We start from the raw sequence: 20,036 nt of genomic DNA, 5'->3' as shown, positions 1-20,036 counted from the left end.
AGGCTTTCAATATTTTGGTATGCTGTGTCCAAATGCTACAAGTTCCAAAGTGATTCCTATGCCTCTATAACAACCTTCCCCAAACTGGTGCTTTCCAGATGTTTTGGACTGCAACTCCAAAACTGGCTGGGACAGATGGAAGCTGTAGTCTAAAATATCTGGAAAACAGCAGGTTGGGAAACACTGTGCAATAGCATTAGCATGGGTGCCAGAGCTTATAAGAGTGGATGCTGATCAAAAAGCCCACCTTAGCTGCTTCTTCCACTAAAGCCCTTGCAGTATGATTTGTTCTCCTACACCTGGAGTGGTATTGCCATGTTTTACCACACTCAATTTCTTTTGGGGTTGATTTATTTTTTGTTTTGAATGAGCGTCAAAGATAAGCAAAAAAAAATGTCTCCGTCCCCCTCCACTAGCCTCAGCTGATTTGTTTTTGAGCAACCATCTAAGATGCTGGAAAACCCCTGTAAAATACTTTTGCTTTAATCAGAAAGTACCAAAAACTCCACCAGTTTTGCATTGCAAAGCAGTGGGTAAAGATTTGAGTCAGGCATCATGTCTGTGGCTTTTGTGGGTGGGTGTCTCTCAAAATGACTGTTATCCTCTATCAAAAGGGAAATCTGCATGTCATGTCTGAATAAGACTAGTTAAATCTATGGTAACAAATACCGTCTCATCAATTCACACAAATGATTGACCACATGCCCCTGTTGCCTTCCAGGCTACTAGCCCTAGACACTAAGCATGAAGTCCACAGCAAGTGAAATAAAAGAACAGAAAAAGTAAATGTCAACAGAGTTTTAGAAAGGTAATCTAATGCTACCTATGTGCTTTTCAGTGTTTATGAGAAATACTTGTTATCTGCTCTAAACTTTATTATTTTCTCATAATAATAAACATGTACACAGAATATACAATAGTAACCCTAATCTGTAATAGTTTTGAGTCCTTGACATGGTTATCATGCTAAAACCTCAAAGCATCAGCCAGGCAACCTGGAAAGTTTTGAAATTATTATGCAACCTATGCCCACCTTGTGCCCTTCAGACGTTTTTTAATACAGTTCCCACCGATCCCAGTCAGCACAGCCACTGGGAGTCTGGGACAATGAGCTATAGGTCAAAACATCTGAAGGACTCTAGCTTGATTACTGTAATTCAGCTACTAGACTGATTGATGCAAACAGATTTTTCCCATTTATAGTATAAGCTGCTTTTGCTTTATTCCTCTTGTCATGTTTCAATAAAGCCTAATATTCAAACTCTTCTGCACGAGGAGCAAAAAGGAATAGGAACTTCCTTATGCACATGCATTACCTAGTCAATTTGCTCCTGTGAATGTTAAAAGTAATGCTTGGGCTTCTTTTCCCATAATGCCTTTGTTCAACACAGATAATTGTGTTATGAGTTTTGTGGGGGTTAGGCTGAATGCCCGAGCTGCCTTCTAATTCTTGGAGTAGCCAAGCTAGCTTCCTGGTGAGGTCATGGGTCATTAAGGGAACAAAGAAAGGAGCTCTGTGCAAGATGGGAAATAGGTGGGGTCCCCTCTCTCAACTCGCTGGTGGTTAGAAGAACAAAGGCAGAGTTGAGAGCAGAGAGTTGTGTGATGTGAGCTAGAAGCAAAGCATCAAGCTGGGAAGCCAAAGAGTCAAGCAATGTTTTATTTCTGTTTGAATCTAAGGGTGTAGCTATGGGGAAAGCAAGGCCCTCTTGGGGTGCTGGTGCTGTGAAACCCTCCATCATAGGCTCAGATTGCATATGTGTGTAAATAAACCATATATCCTAAGTGTGTAAATAAACCATATATCCTAAGAAAACCACAATCTTCACTGTGCCTCATTCCAAAAGGAAACATGGACCCAGGGTAAGCACCTGGAATACTGCACTGCTTTTATATTGGGGTGGCGTGCAACAATACAGCTACTTGTAGAGACTACAACTTGGGTGTCAAGTCCAAGGATCATATCACACCATTCCCAAATGAATTCGTCTACCATCTGAGGTCATCTAGTGAGGCCTTTTGCACATCGTTTTGCCTCCTGAGATACAGTGGAAGGGTGGTCCTTATGAGTGCAACTTATCTGCTGTGCAGTCCACTACATGGAACTCTTCACCCAGGGATATTAGACCAGCTCCTTCTTTATTGATATCCCATCATTGCTTGAATACTTTTCCAGTGATCTTTTTATATGACTGATGCATACATACACACACACATACACATATATAAATACATACATATATATATATAATTCCTGGCTCTTTTTAAATGTTTAATTGTTTCTCTCTATATTTTAGTGATCTGCTTTTTTATTTGATGCTATTTGCTGTTGTTCTGCCCTGATTAAAATCACTCTTGCACCCTCCACTGAAGGGAAACTTTCAGGTATCTGTATATCCCAGGGTCTCAAAATGTTGGCTCAGCATACTAGTCAGCTACCTACCACTGCCCCCTCAAGTCCTCAGGCATGCACAGAGACCTTCAGGGGCAGTTTATCTCTCATTAATGTGAGATAAGGAAAAGGTAAGAAACATTCTCTGTTGTTACTCATAAAAGTCTCCTGCTGTTTCTTACCTGTTAAAAAATGCAGTGGAAATGAAACCTCTGGAGCAGGGATCTATATGGTCTTGAGTGTTCTGTTCACCAGAGTTGGAAGCAGATGTTCTTGTGAGCTGGTGAATTGATTTGTGGATGTCTTTGTATTGCCAATCTAGACAGAAAACCAGAGGTGCAGACAAATTATCAAAACATGGTCCACACCCACAGTCTATAGCTGAAGATTGTATTTAAGAATATTTCAAAGGTTCTGCCAGCCCAATTCCACTGCCCACTTGTTTTTAGAAAATTAGTAATTCACTAGTCCTACTTGCAATGATTATTTTGAGAATGTGTTTGTTCTAAAAAGATAGTGGGAGGAATTCAACATCACACTCCTCTGATTGCTCCATCAGTGAAAACTACATACATACATACATTGATTGATTGATTGATTGATTGATTGGTGGTTTTTAAGCAGAGGTTGGATGGCCACCTGTCATGGGTGCTGTAATTGAGATTCCTGCATTGTACGGCATTAGACAAGATGGCCATTGGAATCCCTTCCAACTTTACAATTCTATGAGATCGGCTTGCCTGATGGAATCATCCCCCTCCCCCAGCACAATGTTCTGAGGGTTCTCCTATCCGACCTCCCCCTGTATCAATTTGGGGTGGCACAGGGTAAAGAGAGGGGGAAACCCCACTGCCCTAGTGGAAGTCCTTGTGCAGGGTTTGGCTGGATGCAGAGGGAGAAGACTGGGAGGAGGTGGTGTCGGAAGCTGAAGAGGCAACAGGGTTTAGTGTGCAGAAGAGGCTGTGGCAGAGGACAAGTCATGGCAGACTTAGAGGCAGGAGGGGGGGGTCAGGAGACAAAGATGAAGCAGGCTGCGGAAGAATCCAGGGAGGCCCCCCCATCCTGCTGTGACCACTTCCCTCCTCACTGGTCTCCCAGAACATGCAGAGAATTGAAGAGGCCAAAGCAATGAAAGACAAGGTGAAAGAGCCTTCTGCTGCTGGGGAAGGAACTGGGGAAGGCGGGGACCTTCAGTCCTTGCAAATGACTCATTGTGGCAAGACCTTCTGCGAAGAGTTGCTCTGATCACTAGGCCTGCACTGTTTTGGTTTCTTTGACTAAAGAGTTAACTTCACTGACACCAGTGTCTTTTCATTGCTGACCTACTCCTGACTCCAGCTCCTGACACCTCTGTTGACGGGGACTCATCAGGTGAATTCCACCCAGTAGCTCCATACATCACTTCTTTTATTCACAGATTGTGTGCATGAGGCATTTCTTGTTTGCAACTTCATATATTATAATTTAAGCAGCTAAATGTCAATTCACAGATTTTTAAAATACTTCATATGCCCAGCAAAGTAGACATAAATCTAATTAGATGTACAACAGAGGAGTTACATTTTCTCTTACACTCCTATGAGCCCGGTCTTATTCAACATCTTTATCAACGACTTGGATGATGGACTCAAGGGCATCCTGATCAAATTTGCAGATGACACCAAACTAGGAGGGGTGGCTAACACCCCAGAGGACAGGATCACACTTCAAAACGACCTTGACAGATTAGAGAACTGGGCCAAAACAAACAAGATGAATTTTAACAGGGAGAAATGTAAAGTATTGCACTTGGGCAAAAAAAATGAGAGGCACAAATACAAGATGGGTGACACCTGGCTTGAGAGCAGTACATGTGAAAAGGATCTAGGAGTCTTGGTTGACCACAACCTGACATGAGCCAACAGTGTGACACGGCAGCTAAAAAAGCCAATGCAATTCTGGGCTGCATCAATAGGAGTATAGCATCTAGATCAAGGGAAGTAATAGTGCCACTGTATTCTGCTCTGGTCAGACCTCTCCTGGAGTACTGTGTCCAGTTCTGGGCACCACAGTTCAAGAAGGACACTGACAAACTGGAATGTGTCCAGAGGGCAACCAAAATGGTCAAAGGCCTGGAAACGATGCCTTATGAGGAATGGCTAAGGGAGCTGGGCATGTTTAGCCTGGAGAAGAGGAGGTTAAGGGGTGATATGATAGCCATGTTCAAATATATAAAAGGATGTCACATAGAGGAGGGAGAAAGGTTGTTTTCTGCTGCTCCAGAGAAGCGGACACGGAGCAATGGATCCAAACTACAAGAAAGAAGATTCCACCTAAACATTAGGAAGAACTTCCTGACAGTAAGAGCTGTTTGACAGTGGAATTTGCTGCCAAGAAGTGTGGTGGAGTCTCCTTCTTTGGAGATCTTTAAGCAGAGGCTTGACAACCATATGTCAGGAGTGCTCTGATGGTGTTTCCTGCTTGACAACCATATGTCAGGAGTGCTCTGATGGTGTTTCCTGCTTGGCAGGGGGTTGGACTCGATGGCCCTTGTGGTCTCTTCCAACTCTATGATTCTATGAGTTAGATTGTTTAAGCTTGTCCATTCTATGTTTTGCACAAATAATGTGCAGTGGCGCCTCGCAAGACGAAATTAATTCATTCTGCGAGTTTTTTTGTCTTGCGATTTTTTTGTCTTGCGAAGCACGGTTTTAACGGGTATTAACGGTTTTAAGAAAAAGGAAACAAACTTGCAAGACGTTTTCGTCTTGCGAAGCAAGCCCATAGGGAAATTCGTCTTGCGAAGCAACTCAAAAAACGAAAAACTCTTTCGTCTTGCGAGTTTTTCGTCTTGCGGGGCATTCGTCTTGCGAGGTACCACTGTATAGTGCAATCCAGACATGCATTTTGCATGCATTTTATTTCCCTCTTATGACATGATTCGAACCATGTCTACGCTGTGGTAAGCCCAAATGCAGTCAATGAAGCTAGTTCCAATTAAGCGTTGCTTAGAAGTGCATCCAAAAAAAATTTTGAGCTGGTCTTCAAGGAATTTAAAATCCCCTAAGTGTGCAATCCTAAGGCAGGAGATGGAGGCTGATGGCAGGGCATCAGCCATATCCAGCACTGTGTCAGGCCCTAGGTGACATGGAGGAAATAAGGGTGGAGAATTGCTTATGCACTCCTACATCCTTTTCTATTTTTTCCCCTTCAATGGGAGGGAAATAAATGGGACTGGACTATACCAACTCCAGGGCTGCCACAGTTCCCTCTCTGAGTTTGGAGTTCTTGGAAGGTGTTGGATCCAAGGCTTCCACACAGTTCTTCTTTGGCACACCTCTAACCCACCTCCAGATATCCCTTCTTCAGCTTTACCATTCCAATGGTGGTAGGTCTAGGGCTGGAAGAGGGGAATCTGACACAGATCTCATTCTCTGAGCTCTCCAGTGACACTCGCTCCACTTTCAGAGAGGGAGATCTGATGCTTCCTATGGTCCCTGGATGCTCTCACAGGAGCCAAAGGGATTGCTGATCCCATTATACAAAAGGCAATACCTATCTTTATTTTTTTGTTCTAATAGAGTCTTCAATAAAAAGCTCAAAACAGAATTCTCATTGGGTATCACATAATTCCCCATAATTTAGTAAAAGTTTGAATTAATCAAGGTTTGATTAAATTTTGCCAAACAACAGAAACCCCCTGGAGATTATGCTAGCAAGCTAAGTCAGCTCAGTAAAGCTAACTGGATAGGCCATTAACATGGGACAAAAATACCATGTCTGGCCACCTCATAAGAATGCATGCCTCATAAGAACAGTGCCTATCAAAATGAAGCCCACCCTCAAACTAAAGTGTTATTTGCCACGTCCTGGTTTCTCAGTCAAGGCCAATTATAACTAACCTCATGATAATGAGGTAATGTCTCTGACTTTGGGTCAATTAAATGCTGTTCTTCTTTGTTTAACAGCTAGATGTGTTCTTAATAAACATATTTTTTAAGCCTCAAAAGAAAATTATCAAACTCCAGTAAGACTATAATTCAATAATAAAAACCGGCTTCTTTTTCTTGTTCTAAATTTAACTATTAATTAACCTACTTTTAAACACACAATTTTGTAAGTAACAGTAATACTTTATTATTTATATGCCACCCATCCTACCAGGTTGCCCCACCACTCTGGGCAGCTTCCAACAAATTAAAACATCAAACACAGTAAGTCATCAAACATTAAAAACTTCCCTATACAGGGTAGTTTATGTCTTTTGACATCTGATGGGAGAACATACCGCACGGCAGGCACTACTACTGAGAAGACCCTCTGCCTGGATCCCATAACTCACTTCTTGCAATGAGGGAACCATCAGAAGGCCCTCAGAGCTGAAGCTCAGTGTCTAGGCTGAACAATGGGGGTGGAAACACTCCTTCAGGTATACAGGGCCAAAGCCATTTAGGGCTTTAAAGGTCAGCACCAACACTTTGAATTGTGCTTGTAAATGTTCTGGAAGCCAATGTAGGTCTTTTAAGATAGGTTTTATATGGTCCCAGCAGCTACTCCCAATCACCGGTCTGGTAGCCACATTCTGCGTTAGTTGTAGTTTCCAAGTCATCTTCAAAGGTAGAACGCATTGCAGTAGACCAAATGGGAGATAACCAGAGCATGTACCACTCTGACAAAACAGGGCACAAGCAGGTAGGGTCTACAGTTGCCCTTGAAACAGAATTGATCTGTACGCCCATGGAAAGCTGTAAGTTCAAAATGACTCCCAGGCTGCGCGCCTGGTCCTTTAGGGGCACAGGTACCCCATTCAGTACCAGAGAATCCCCCAAACCTACCCACCACCTGTCCCATTTATTCCACGGACAGTAAAAAATTCCAGAAAATACCTCTCCAAACTGGATGAATGGGCAACAAAATGGCAAATGACGTCCAATACAAGTATAAATTGATGCACTTTGAGGCAACATTTTATAAATTCTTCTATCAATTTCCAGAGGAATAGCTGAATTAGTCTTTTGCAGCAAATACAACAAAGCCTTGCATTCACATATAGACTGATGTGCTTTGAACTGGCCATGAAGTGATATTTTTCTCATGATATCTCAATGAAAATGCCAATTCACATGTTCTGTGGCAATAAAGGCGGCAAATTCCATGCTAGGGATTTTAAGACAAAAGACTGAAAATAAAATTGCCAGTATCATAATACTTCTATGTTGCAGTCACTTCTGGAATAGTGTATGTAGTTGACCCATCTCAAAAAGAGCACTGTACAGCAAGAAAAGAAGCAACTAAGAAATATGAAGGGATTGAAGTACCTTCCCTACAAGGAAAGTTGAAGGAGGTCAGTTTATGTGTTTTAAATATTACTAAGGGCAGAGGAACACAATAAAGGTTTATAAAATGATGCATGGTATAGAGGAAGATAGGCTTTCCCCCCTCTATAACCCTTAACACTAGAACTCCTCACAAGAGACTTACTCCACTAAAAGTTATCTAATAAAATTTGACTAGAAGACAAAAGCAACAGGTGATGGCTGCAGGCGCATATTACTTTAAATAGGATTAAAGAAATGAATAGAGAGCAAGTCTTACCATGATAGCCAAATGGAACCTATATGTTTACAGAGTATTGTTCTGCATAATAGTTGTTCATTTGCTGTATTTGTATTGCCATCCAATACAATACAAAAATGACAATAACAATTTTTTCTCTAGGTGGCTGTCAATAAAAGGACGGGCCATTAGCCATGGCCATTCATTTCAATGAGTCTACTCTGAGTAAAGTTTGGTTGACTACAAACCTTTTTAACAAAATCTCTTATCCCAAAATCTCATGAAGCCATAAAAAATGTTAAAGTTAAAAGGCCTGAGAAAATATATTCAATAGGACACAAACAAACAAACACAAAATCCAGAGCATAGGTTCCCACCTCTCCAGGAAGTGCATTCCATGACTGCTGGGTTCTACAAGCTACTCAGCACACTTCGTTTGGCAGAGGCATTCTGTGAAGATTTGGGGGTTGAAGTAGGTGTATGTGGAAGGATATGTAATCCTTCAGGTAACCTGGTAACTGTACTAGGTTAAAAAAACACCACTTTGAATTGGTCCCAACAATAAACTGGAAGCCAATGTTAATAGCAAAGTACCAGCATGATGTGATCATATCACTAAGTGTTTTTTGCACAAGCTGAAGTTTACAGACCATTTTCAAAAGGTGCATTCCATGCACGACAATGCATTACAGTAATCCATCTGGGTATGGATAACTGTTGCAAGGCTATCTCTGTCCAGATAAGAGTTGCAGTTGACTTCTTTGCATAAACTGGGTCCCCCGCCCATGCTGTTATTTTTCATGCTGCCATTATAAGAGAACAAGGGAGGTGTTCATGGTGAGTTCCGGCAACTATCTTCCGGTATAAATAGCACCACCCCCCTGGAAGAAAAAAAAAGGAAAGGAAAGGAAGTACAGGCTTGGAAAACTCCCTGCGTGGTCTGGAAAGGATGACAGGCGAGACAGCGCCAATTCGGCTGTGGGCGAAAAGGGAGCTGGAAACCCTGGGAAAGAAAAAGGGAAAGGGCTCTGGAAAGAACCGCCACAGGGTGCGCCAAACCCGGGGAGACAGAGACAGGCCCGGCAGCCAGACACGCATGGGAGGGAGATCAGGTCAATAAGCCACCCGCAGAACAACTGCGCACCGCTGCCTCGCACCGTGTATCCAGGCTTCAGCTCCGGGGCACAAGGAACTCAGAATGGCAGCCAACAGCAGCTTCTCGCCATTCAACCCAGCATCTGGAGACTGGGAAGCGTACGCCTCCCGTTTCACCTTCCTCCTAGAAGCCAAAGGGGTCACCGACGAAGAAGACGCCAAGAAGAGGGCGATATTCTTCAGCGTCTGCGGAGAGGAGACGTTTGAAATCGCCCGGGCTCTCCTTGCGCCTGAAGACGTCGCTACTGTTCCATACAAAACAATAATGGAACAGCTGAAGGGGCACTTTTCGCCGCAGCCCTCAGTGGTGGCTCGTCGAAATGCCTTCTACGCAAAGCGGCAAGCCCCTGGGGAAACCATAACTGGGTTTGTGACCTCTCTCCGCCAAGCCGCCCGGTTCTGCAACTTCTCAGAGCTGGAGAACATGCTTCGTGACCGCCTCGTCGGTGGCCTGAAGGATGAGAAGCTGCAACGACGCCTCTACGCTAAGAAGGACCTAACGTTCCAGGTCGCTCTGGAGGAGGCCCTGGCAACAGAAGCTGCCGAGAGGTCGACCCAAGAGGCACGGCCGAGCCTGCCATCCCAACCGAGGGTCCACCATGAAGACCTCACCGACGACTCAGGATCCGACAGGGAGGAGGTGCACCGAGTACAGCAGCGCACTCAAGCAGCGCACAGACCACAGCTGCCTCGACGAGAAGGAGGGAACTGCGCAAGCTGCGGGGAGAGTCACGAGAGGAGGACCTGCCGTTTCCGCAACGCAGAGTGCAGGCAGTGCAGAAAATCGGGACACATCGCCCGGGTGTGTCGGGCTCGGCCCACCCGACACCAGGCATCAGATGACCAATCCAAGAGCCCCAGGTCCCGGGGCCCAACGCACCAAGGCAACTCGACGGAGCTCACGGACTTCCAGGTATACCAGTTGCCCCACCCCAACGTAGAGAAAATTTATGTAGAGGTACAGATAGAGGGGGCCCCATGCCGCATGGAGCTTGACACGGGTTCAACTCTATCCATAATCTCGGCAAGGACCTTAAGGAAACTGTGTCCCACTGGGGGTCCCAAACTCAGGCCGGCCCCATTCACCCTCCGGGACTTCCAGAAACGTAAGGTCCCCACAATGGGGGTGGGGACCTTCAGGGTGCAATACCGAGGGCGGACGCGGCAACTGGACTTGCTTGTGGTCAAGGGCCCCTACATTAGCTTACTGGGATTGGCATGGTTTGGACCACTGGGGCTAGCTGTCACCGGGGTGAACCACACTAGCTTACAAGTGGACGTGGACGCCATATGCAAGGAATTTCCAGGGGTTTTCGATGGGAAATTGGGACAGTATACGGGCCCCCCCATTGCGCTACAGCTTGACCCCGCAGTACGACCGGTCAGGCTCAAGGCCCGCCGGGTCCCGTTCGCCTTGAAACCCCGTATAGATGAGGAATTGGACCGACTCGTAGAGCAAGGAGTGCTGGAGCCGGTGCCTAATGCTCCCTGGGAAACCCCAATCGTCACACCCGTCAAGCCTAATGGTTCGGTCCGCATCTGCGCAGACTACAAATGTACCATAAACAAGGCCCTCACGGCCCACGCATACCCAGTGCCAGTGGTCAGCCATGTCCTTGCCACCCTGGCTGGGTCGAAAATTTTTGGCAAGCTGGACTTGGCCCAAGCATATCAACAGCTGCCAGTAGATGAGGCCACAGCAGAGGCACAGACGATTGTGACGCACAGAGGAGCGTTCAGGGTAAAGCGGCTGCAATTCGGTGTCAGCGTGGCACCAGGCATATTCCAGAATATAATGGACTCTCTCCTTAAAGGGATTCCTGGCGTCACCCCCTTCTTCGATGATGTGTTGATTGCCGGCCCCACACCAGAGGAGTTTGAGGACCGCCTCCGCACCGTTCTGCACCGTTTCCAGACGGCGGGTCTCAAGGTGAAGCGGGAAAAATGTCTACTAGGAGTGCCTCAGGTGGACTTTCTGGGATTTATGGTGGACGCAGAAGGGGTCCACCCGACTGGGGACAAGGTACGGGCCATTTGTGATGCCCCAGCGCCCAAGAGCAAGACTGAACTTCAGGCCTTCTTGGGGCTATTGAACTTTTACCATTCCTTCCTTCCCCACAAGGCGGCGGTAGCGGAGCCCCTACACAGACTCCTGGACAAGCGGGCCCCTTGGGTGTGGGGCCAGCGCCAGGAGGCCGCATTCCAGGCAGTCAAGGACTTGCTTGTCTCAAACTCGGTCTTGGCACACTTCGACGAGAGGCTGCCGGTGGTGCTAGCATGCGACGCCTCACCCTATGGCATTGGAGCTGTCCTGGGGCACCAACTCCCGGATGGAAGAGAGGTACCGGTGGCGTACTTTTCCCAGACACTCAACACAACCGAGCGGAACTACTCGCAAATCGACAAGGAGGGTCTGGCAATCGTAAAGGGAGTAAAAAAATTCCATGATTTCTTGTACGGGCGGCCCTTCACCGTGGTGACTGACCACAAGCCGTTGCTTGGCTTGTTTGCCCCCGAAAAGCAGACCCCCCAAGTGCTGTCTCCTCGCGTCCTCAGGTGGTCAATTTTCCTTGCCAGCTACCAGTATGCACTGATTCACCGACCTGGGAAGGCGATGGGCCATGCGGACGCCCTCAGCAGGCTACCACTACCGGAAACAGGCCCTGACCCAGCACCTGCACAAGAGGTTATGAGCCTGGAGCTGCTTCCCGACCGCCCCATTCAGGCACAAGAAGTTGCACACCATTCCAAGAAAGATAGGGTCATCTCCCGGGTCCTGGACTGGGTGTGGAGGGGATGGCCCAGCAGCAGCCCCGGGCCAGAATTCGCCGGCTACACAACCCGCAAACATGAACTGTCGGCCCACAAGGGGTGCCTGTTATGGGGAAGCAGAGTCGTTGTTCCCCAGCCCCTCTGCAAAAGGGTCCTCACAGCCCTACACGAGACACATCCAGGGGTAGTAAGAATGAAGGCCCTTGCCAGGAGTTATGTGTGGTGGCCGGGGATCGATGGAGAGATAGAGGCCTGGGTCAAACACTGCCAGGCCTGCCAAGAATCCCGCCCAGATCCCCCAAGGGCCCCAGTCCAGTCCTGGGAGTCCGCCCGAGCACCATGGTCACGCCTGCATGTGGATTTCGCTGGCCCCTTTCAGGGGAAAACATTCTTCATAGTGGTGGACTCCTACACCAAATGGCTGGAAGTCGCACTGGTACCGTCCACTTCCACGTCCGCAGCCATCCGGGTACTACGCAGGCTGTTTGCAACCCACGGGCTCCCTGACACTCTCGTCTCAGACAACGGGACTGCATTTACGTCAGGAGAATTCCAAACCTTCACAGCGCAGAACGCCATCCGCCACATCCGTTCGGCGCCGTTCCACCCTGCCACCAATGGCCAAGCAGAACGCATGGTGCGGACCACCAAGGACACCCTTCGCTGCATGACGCAAGGGGACTGGGAGTACCGCCTTGCCACATTCCTTCTAGCACAGCACAGCACCCCCAGCTCAACGACTGGCCGGAGCCCCGCTGAACTACTAATGGGTCGGCGCCTTGCAATCAGATTGGACCGCCTTCACCCCGATAGAGCTCAGGATGAGATAGTGGTGGGGGAAGGCAGGAACCCCCGGACCTTCGAGGCCCAGGACCCAGTGTACGCAAAGAATTTTGGGGCAGGCCCAGCATGGGTACCCGCCACAATCACCAGGGTCACTGGCCCCGTGTCGTACGAGGTGCTAACGGATGGGGGGCAATGCTGGCGCCGCCACTGCGACCAGATACGGCGACGATTCCCGGGAGAAAACCAGGAGGAGGACAGGTCAGAGGAGTCCCAAGGGAACAGCGGGGCAGTGAGGCCCATAGAGCAGGAGGGGCCAGCAGGAGAGGCAGAATCAGTAAATACAGAGAGGACCCGTGAGGCCGAAAGGACACCGGAACCAGAACCACGACTGAGCGAGCCGGTTGCACCAGACCAAACAGCCGCATCACAGCCAGCATCCTTGGAACACGAGCCAGAACCCGGAGCCCGGACCAGGGAACACCCCAGGCCACAACGCACACGTAGGCCGCCGGCATACCTTGAGGACTATGAATGCGACCTCCCGGGCAGGACTGGAACTTAGAGGGGAGGGGTGTTATGTACTGAGTTGAATAGGATCCAAACTGTAGCAGTCTGATTGGTCCTAGAACAATAGGATCCAAAAGGCAGCAGTCTGATTGGTCCTAGAACAATAGGATTCAGAATGCAGCAGTCTGATTGGTCCTAGAACAATGCAGCAGTATGATTGGTTGGCAGGAACCACCCAATCCTGCTCCAGATAGAAGTGAATCCACAACCTGATTGGCTTACAGTAGAATTCCAGAATTAGCCAATCATGTGCAGCCCATTGTGTAAATAATGTATATAAAGCAGATACTGTGAGGGGACATTCATTCATTCCTCCTCACCACTATGAGCTGAATAAAGAGCATGAAATCACTTTGCGACTCTGAGTATATTTCAAACCTTCAAGCGAGACGGCGCAAAGGGCCAGCGTGGCAAGAGCGCGTGCTGACACAACCACGTTTGTAAAACGAAGGAATTCAGAGAAGCGTCTGCAAAACACAAACAGGGACCAGTGCTTCCTTGCAATATAGTACCGGGAAAAATGGACCTACCGGGGGCGAGGGTTGGAAGCAGCTTAAAATACCGCCGGTGCGCAGTGCCTCCCCCCCCCCCATTTGGCACATCGTTTTCATGAAGCGTTTTCCTGCCCCGGTTTCTATCGGCGAGGGGATGGAAGAAAGGAAGAAAAAGAACGAGGGGCCTTCGTTTTCCCCCTCAGCCAGGGAACACAACACCGGAGACTGGAGGTGGGGAGATCAGTTTGACGAGGGAAAGGCCATGAGGCAGATTTGTCAGGCGAGCGCAAGCACAGACTTTACACAGTGAGGAACCCCACGCGGGTTTTCCACACCGTCCTAACGTGCAGCTTTGGCCCTTAAAGGAAAGGCGAAAGTAGGCGCCCGCAGCCGCCGAGGCAGCCTCTCCCTCCCCGCGCCCTTCTCGGGAGTCCGCGTCAGCCCCACAAGGACCCCGCCTTGCCCCGTGAGCAGCAGAGCTTCGACCGCGGCCACATACAACACACACAGAAAGAGCACCCGAGTGAGGGCGGGACCTGGACGGGGGTTTAGGAGGAGGAAGCACGAGGCGGTCATGCAACCGCCTCAGCCCTCGAGGCCGTTGCTAGGCTAGGCTGGCTGAGGCCAGCTAGGCCAAGAGGGAGGGGGGGAAGCGCGCCCTGGGCACGCCCCGAGCACGTTCTCCTCCTCGTGGGCTCGCGCGCCGCGGCCCCGCCCCCTCACGCGGCTCCACATGCTGGCGGGCGGCACCAACGGCCGCAGGGAGGAGGAGAGCGCGCGGGAGGGACGGTTAAGGGAGGGGCTGCTGGCCCGAGGACTCCTGCGAGCGACGCGGAGCCAATGAGAAGCCGCGCTCCCTTCTCCCTCGCTCGCTCTTCTCAACACCCCGCCCACCGGCCGCTGCGTATTGCCTTGTCTCCCGTTGGCAATAAAAATATATATAAAGACGTTTACCACACGTTAAGGGTCGGGACGGAGCTCCCCCCTTCCCCCCACGTCGTAGAATTTCAACCCGTGCCTCGCATATGTTACAATGTGTGGTAGGGTTGTCAAGGCAAACCATTTTTTTAATCGTTATCATTATTATGAATAATAGTAATGACAGGTGCGACGCTGCTTTCATTTCACTTTCGATTTGTACGGTATACCGCCTTTCTGTATTGCTGCCCAGAAGGTGGCTTACAAGCTGTAGGAACCAGATCATGTAGTTTACAACAGTCTAAGACAATTAAACAAGCAGACAAACAAAAGTCATAATAAAATATGACTAGTAATGTGTGCTGGAAGAAGGTTCTAGCAACCTAAACAAGGATGCCTTGAATCTTCACAGAATGCGTTTCGATAGTCCGCGCCTTCTCCTTGGGCTACCCTTTATGATTAATTTTGTTGGTATATAAGAACATATGGAACCTGAAGTTTGGCTATACACATCTCAACTCCAGAATGCAAGGGATGTGCAGATTGCACCTGCTGAAATTCTTCCCGACAGCTGTGGTACAGTAGCAACATCCTCTTTTGAATCTGGCCTCTTGGCAGAAGCGGAGCTTGAAGACGATGGCCTTTCCCTAATCCCTCTCCCACAATCAACACTTGCTGAAAACCCCTCCGTTGTGCAACTGTTGAAAATGCAAGAGCCCTGTCCTCCTTTTCCCACCACCAGGCAAATTTAACTCCTTGCTAATAGCTAAGGGCAGGCATAGGCAAATTCGGCCCTCCAGATGTTTTGGGACTACAATTCCCATCATCCCTGCCCACTGGTCCTGTTAGCTAGGGATCATGGGAGTTGTAGTTCCAAAACATCTGGAGGGCCGAGTTTGCCTATGCCTGGCTAAGGGCATCTGGCTGGCTACTGTTGGAAACAGAAAGTAGATTAGAGGCATATCTGGTCTGATGCAGCAAGGCCACTCTTAGGTTCCTGAGGCAATGATGAATGTCCATGTGACAAAGACACACACACAACGCACGTGCATCTCGACCCATATACCTGCAAACTGATGCACTGTCAGACTGTATCTCATAGTAAGCCAAGTAATGCTTCCTTTACTTAACTGATTGGGGTGTGTGTTTAAAAAAATATTAGGACACAGAAAAAAGAAATGTGAAAAAGCAAACATCTCCTTGTCGGCAGTGATCCCTCCCCCACTCCTGCCAGTAGATATTTATGTAAAACCCTCTGGGGGACAACTCCTCCATGGGAGGGGGGTAATTGGAGACATAGTCTGAATTTCATGGTGGCAAATGATGGCCGTTTGACAGAAAGATTAATAGCCACAATGTGGCTCTGGCTGGCTGCAAAACGTGTGTTATTTATAGTCACCTCACACTGTTTTTCTCAGCAGTAATCTGGCTCCCTCACGATAAAGCACTCGGTCTTTCAGCTTGGAGCCTGTCCCCTTTGGGAAAAGGTTATTGGGGGAGGAAAAACATACAGCGCTCATTATTTTATCATTTTGTGCTGGTGACTACAATTGCAACCAAAGATATGTAGCAATAGATTTGCATTGAGTGTTGCCCTGGCAGCAGTATATTCTAAAGATAATTTGTTCAGTGCACTAAGGAAAAAGTACATTTGGTGTTTCAGCTAAGAGGAGCCAGAAAATATTTGAAGTATTATACTTAAGTCACAGACTACTGAACCAGGATGTTCTATTGGAAATTAATATTTTGTGAGGTAAGATTAAGAGAAATTCACTGTTAGCCTAAACAACCAATAAATTTCAATGTATATTTTGCAGGATCACTGGTGTCAATGTTTCTGATCACATCTCAGTTTATATAATATACTTCCTGCCTAGTCAAGTTTTCTTGGTAAGATGGCAATTAACTTAGGAAAGAAGTGGGAATGACTGAGAGGAAATTGAAATAGCAGCGAGCCTTGTAACTAACCAGTGCTTTTTCTGGGGGGACACAGGGGTACACATACCCCTAAACATTTTGTGAATCTAAGTTTGGCCTCATTGAGGGGCAGTATTTTAGTATGAGTAGGAAAATGAGAGTACCCCTAAACATTTTTTTAGCAAAAAAGCACTGTAAATAACTATAACCAACACTTATTAATGTATTTGCTCATGAATCCATACAACACTAGGAAAATTAGGACAAACTGCCCCACCCGTATGACAGAGTCCACAGAAACATTGCCAAGATTTTATTGCACACTAGCTTAGATTTCTAACTTGACCTAACCTAACTTGATCTAACAGGGCAGCTAATAATATAACAAATCAGGACTGCTCACAAGGCTTGTTCAGCGGGTACATATTGATTGGGACCCAGGCTCTTAGCTTTCCTTTTAAAAGAAAGTAAATAAATTGGCAGTACAAAGAAAGTTAGGAAGCAAAATGTGGAAGCAACTTTCCAAAGCATCAGCAGGCATCAAAGCATCTGGAGGGGGGGCCTCTAGAGCAGCAGAAAAAATAGGAGAAGCTGTTTGTTTTGCTCCTAGCTTGGCACTGGTCAGATGAGAGTCCTCCATGTACACATTATTTCATTTATTCCCCAAGTGTGCTGCCTTTACAGTATAAAAAACAATTGGCTGGCAATTGTTTTACTCAGAAGTATCTCCCCTGAAGTAAATGAGGCCTCCTTCCTACTGAAAAGAAATTGTGACTTTGAAAGTTGCCACCACCACCATTTTTCATGTCTTGTACACAGCCACCACTGACCTGATTGTCATCGCTGGGCTGTTATTTATAGTTATTGTTATACAGCAAGTATAAAACAAAAATAAAAAAATGACTCAGCAAATACAACCATAAAAGCATCAAAGACTTTATAGTTGTAACAAGTTAAAAATTCATATAGACTGTACTTCAACACAATGCTACTTTGTTGTTTATCAAGATTGGCAAAATGGGAAGGAGACTGCACGTGGGTAGATGGCTGGTGGTTGTTGTTTATTTGTGTCTCATTTTTCCTCCCAGAGGCTGTGTACGGTGTCTTCTCCTCTCCCCTTTTAATCTTCACTACGGTTCTGTGGTGTGGCTAGGCTTGGAGTTGGTAGTTCAGACACCAAAGCTGTGAAACTGCACATATTTAGAGTCTTTTTTGTGTGTTGGCATCCCTGAAACCAATAAAATAAATTGTCCACTAAATATAGATGATATTTTGAATTAACCTTATCCTATATCTGCTTAATTACAACTCAAATGTCTTGACAGTGCTTCAGTAAAGAGAGAAAGATTTGGTAATTTGTGTACAGGCTTAACTCAGAGGAGGAATAATAAAGATGCTATCAGTGTTGCATACATTTTTATTTCACTTCTATCTTCCCTTTTACTTGAACACTTATGGTCATTAAAATTCTGAAACCCTAATTTTTGTATTTGAAATTTAGCATGCAAATAGATGTCACATGCAAATTTAGTTACTGGTTGACCTTTTGTAATTAAATGTACATGGACTCATTTGGTAATTTACAACATTTTAAGATCTTGATTAGAATATTAAAAGTCATACCACAAGGAAAGGATACCAGTATTAAAAGCTTGTGCAAGAGTAACAGATTCTTCAATGTTGAAATGAGTGTTAGAGGCATTTGTTTGAAAGGTAAACATCCTTCCCAAGAGCAGCATGGAGCTGATCGTTCCCACTTGGAGACCATCTGCACAGGGCAACTCAGAGAGCAGTGCTGGTGCATTCTTTATAAATTAAAAGGAAAAAAAGTCAGTTGTATTTTTGAACCATCAGCCATCCCCTCTCCTCCATAATTTATCGTTTTCATGATAGCCCTTTTTGCTTGTCTTCACCTCAGTACTTATCTAACAACAGGCAGTGATTATCTCAGGGGCAGCTTCCTTTTCTTCTGACATCCTTTAATTAAACTATAACCCTTGCTGAGCATAGACTAGAAAAATATTGGAAGAAAAATATCTCACCAAAGTCTCATTAGAGCACTATTATTTATGAAACTGCAACTGCTCTGTAGAGAAGTAGCTGAGGGGAAGCTTTAATGATATCTCTATAAATTTACCCTTGAGCTTGACACACTTTGCTGCACCTTTTTTATGGTCTGATTCTAGCAGCTAGTGCTTGGCAAGTAATGGTTTATGGTATGGCTAGTTACAACTACAGAACAAAATAATAATAATAATAATAATGAGTTGTGGCACAGCACTCACACCACAAGTCATGCAAGGATGTCATAGTGACAAGAAGCACTGTCAGAAGTATTGACGTATTGATAAAAGCTATCATTGTCATGTTCCCTGGTAAAGCTTCCAGGATGTAACATTCTTCTGCAAGACTGCTGGATAACAAAATTGGGCACAGCGCTGTTAGACATTCCACACCTTCAGCTCTGGTCTTTTATCAATACTCACTGTTTTGTGGCAGCCAATGACAGAAGAAACAATGTAGGCTGGCGCTACAATCCCCCATTTACCTGGGAATAAACTTCCATTGGATTAAATAAGATTTCTGAGTAGACAAAGTTCCACTGAGTGTCTTTAGTTCTTCTTTGATAAACATATTTGCAAAGAAAAATCCCGGAATTTCTGTTACTTGGATTGTAAATGTTCTAAGAGGTTATTACAGCAAGCCTTCCATTTCTATAGAAATGTGGGCTCAGTAGACAAAAAAAAAAATATGCACATTTCTTTTTCAGGGCAAGGCATGCAAATACCACGGGATGCACAAGATGAGCAGGCAGGTTATTTTGCTACTGACATCTGCAAAGGGACTTTATAACATTTAGAATGTGCCTTGAGTTTCAAAGTTCCATGGATTTTATTTGCTTCTGTGTCTTGAACTAGTTTCTCCTGCTTGCTTTAGCATCACATAGACTTATCTAATTTCTCCATATGCTGATTAAATTATACAAGGAATAAATCAATGTCCCGTGAAATGTATGTAATGAAACAGATAATTTGTGCATTTCAACCTCTTCTCTCACTCCTACACATGACTTTGCATGTGAATGTTTTAAGGCCTATGGTGGTTTTTTCCACCCTACTACTGCAATTAATCACATTACATAACTAACCCACTGCTATTTTTAATTATTTTTTTCTTTTAATACATTTTGACTGGCATAAAGGGTCTTTCTTGAAATGAACGTTCCAGCATACTTATGGGCAAGGAAGAGGATGCAAAAACACCATCTTCCTTTCTAGCAGTGTGTGCTTAAGAAATACAACACATACAGTGGGTTATGTAACATCACACAATCATTTCTGAGTCATGCACACACTTACCTCACAATGGACCTGGCTAAAATTAGACTCCCATTCTTAAGAATCAGAAGTTTTCCCCTTCTTCTCCATGCTGTTTAAATATAGCAGATTTAAAGAATAATCCTATGCATGCCAACTCAGAAGCAAATCCCATTGAGTTCA

General features: G+C 46.1%; 1 protein-coding gene and 1 long non-coding RNA gene across 18 annotated transcripts in view; one reads left to right on the top strand and one right to left on the bottom strand.

Moving 5' to 3' along the window:
* Positions 1–14,394, bottom strand: part of LOC308471645 (uncharacterized protein) — a 132,351-nt gene extending 117,957 nt beyond the window's left edge. For 5 of the 17 annotated variants that reach the window (XR_013983034.1, XR_013983035.1, XR_013983036.1 and 2 more), the window contains exons 1-2: positions 13,738–14,343; positions 2,575–2,710 (exon numbers count right to left, since the gene is read on the bottom strand). Coding sequence is in view for 1 of the 17 variants with exons in the window: in XM_080995921.1 (XP_080852047.1) it covers positions 2,575–2,710; positions 14,208–14,277 (206 nt within the window). In the remaining 16 variants the exon portion in view is untranslated. Of the gene's footprint in view, positions 1–2,574; positions 2,711–13,737 lie in introns of all 17 variants that reach the window. The other 12 variants (XR_013983025.1, XR_013983026.1, XR_013983027.1 and 9 more) reach the window with 8 other exon arrangements.
* A 147-nt stretch (positions 14,395–14,541) lies between these two features.
* LOC308471682 lies at positions 14,542–19,438 on the top strand. The gene is made up of 3 exons (XR_013983073.1): positions 14,542–14,741; positions 16,283–16,372; positions 19,307–19,438. It is a non-coding gene; the product is annotated as an uncharacterized lncRNA (long non-coding RNA).
* Positions 19,439–20,036: the final 598 nt, after the last annotated feature.

Source organism: Podarcis pityusensis (genome assembly GCF_964106645.2).
Source record: "Podarcis pityusensis genome assembly, chromosome: 2".
Taxonomy (NCBI): Eukaryota; Metazoa; Chordata; class Lepidosauria; order Squamata; family Lacertidae; genus Podarcis; species Podarcis pityusensis.
This window is presented reverse-complemented; position numbering and strand designations above follow the sequence as displayed.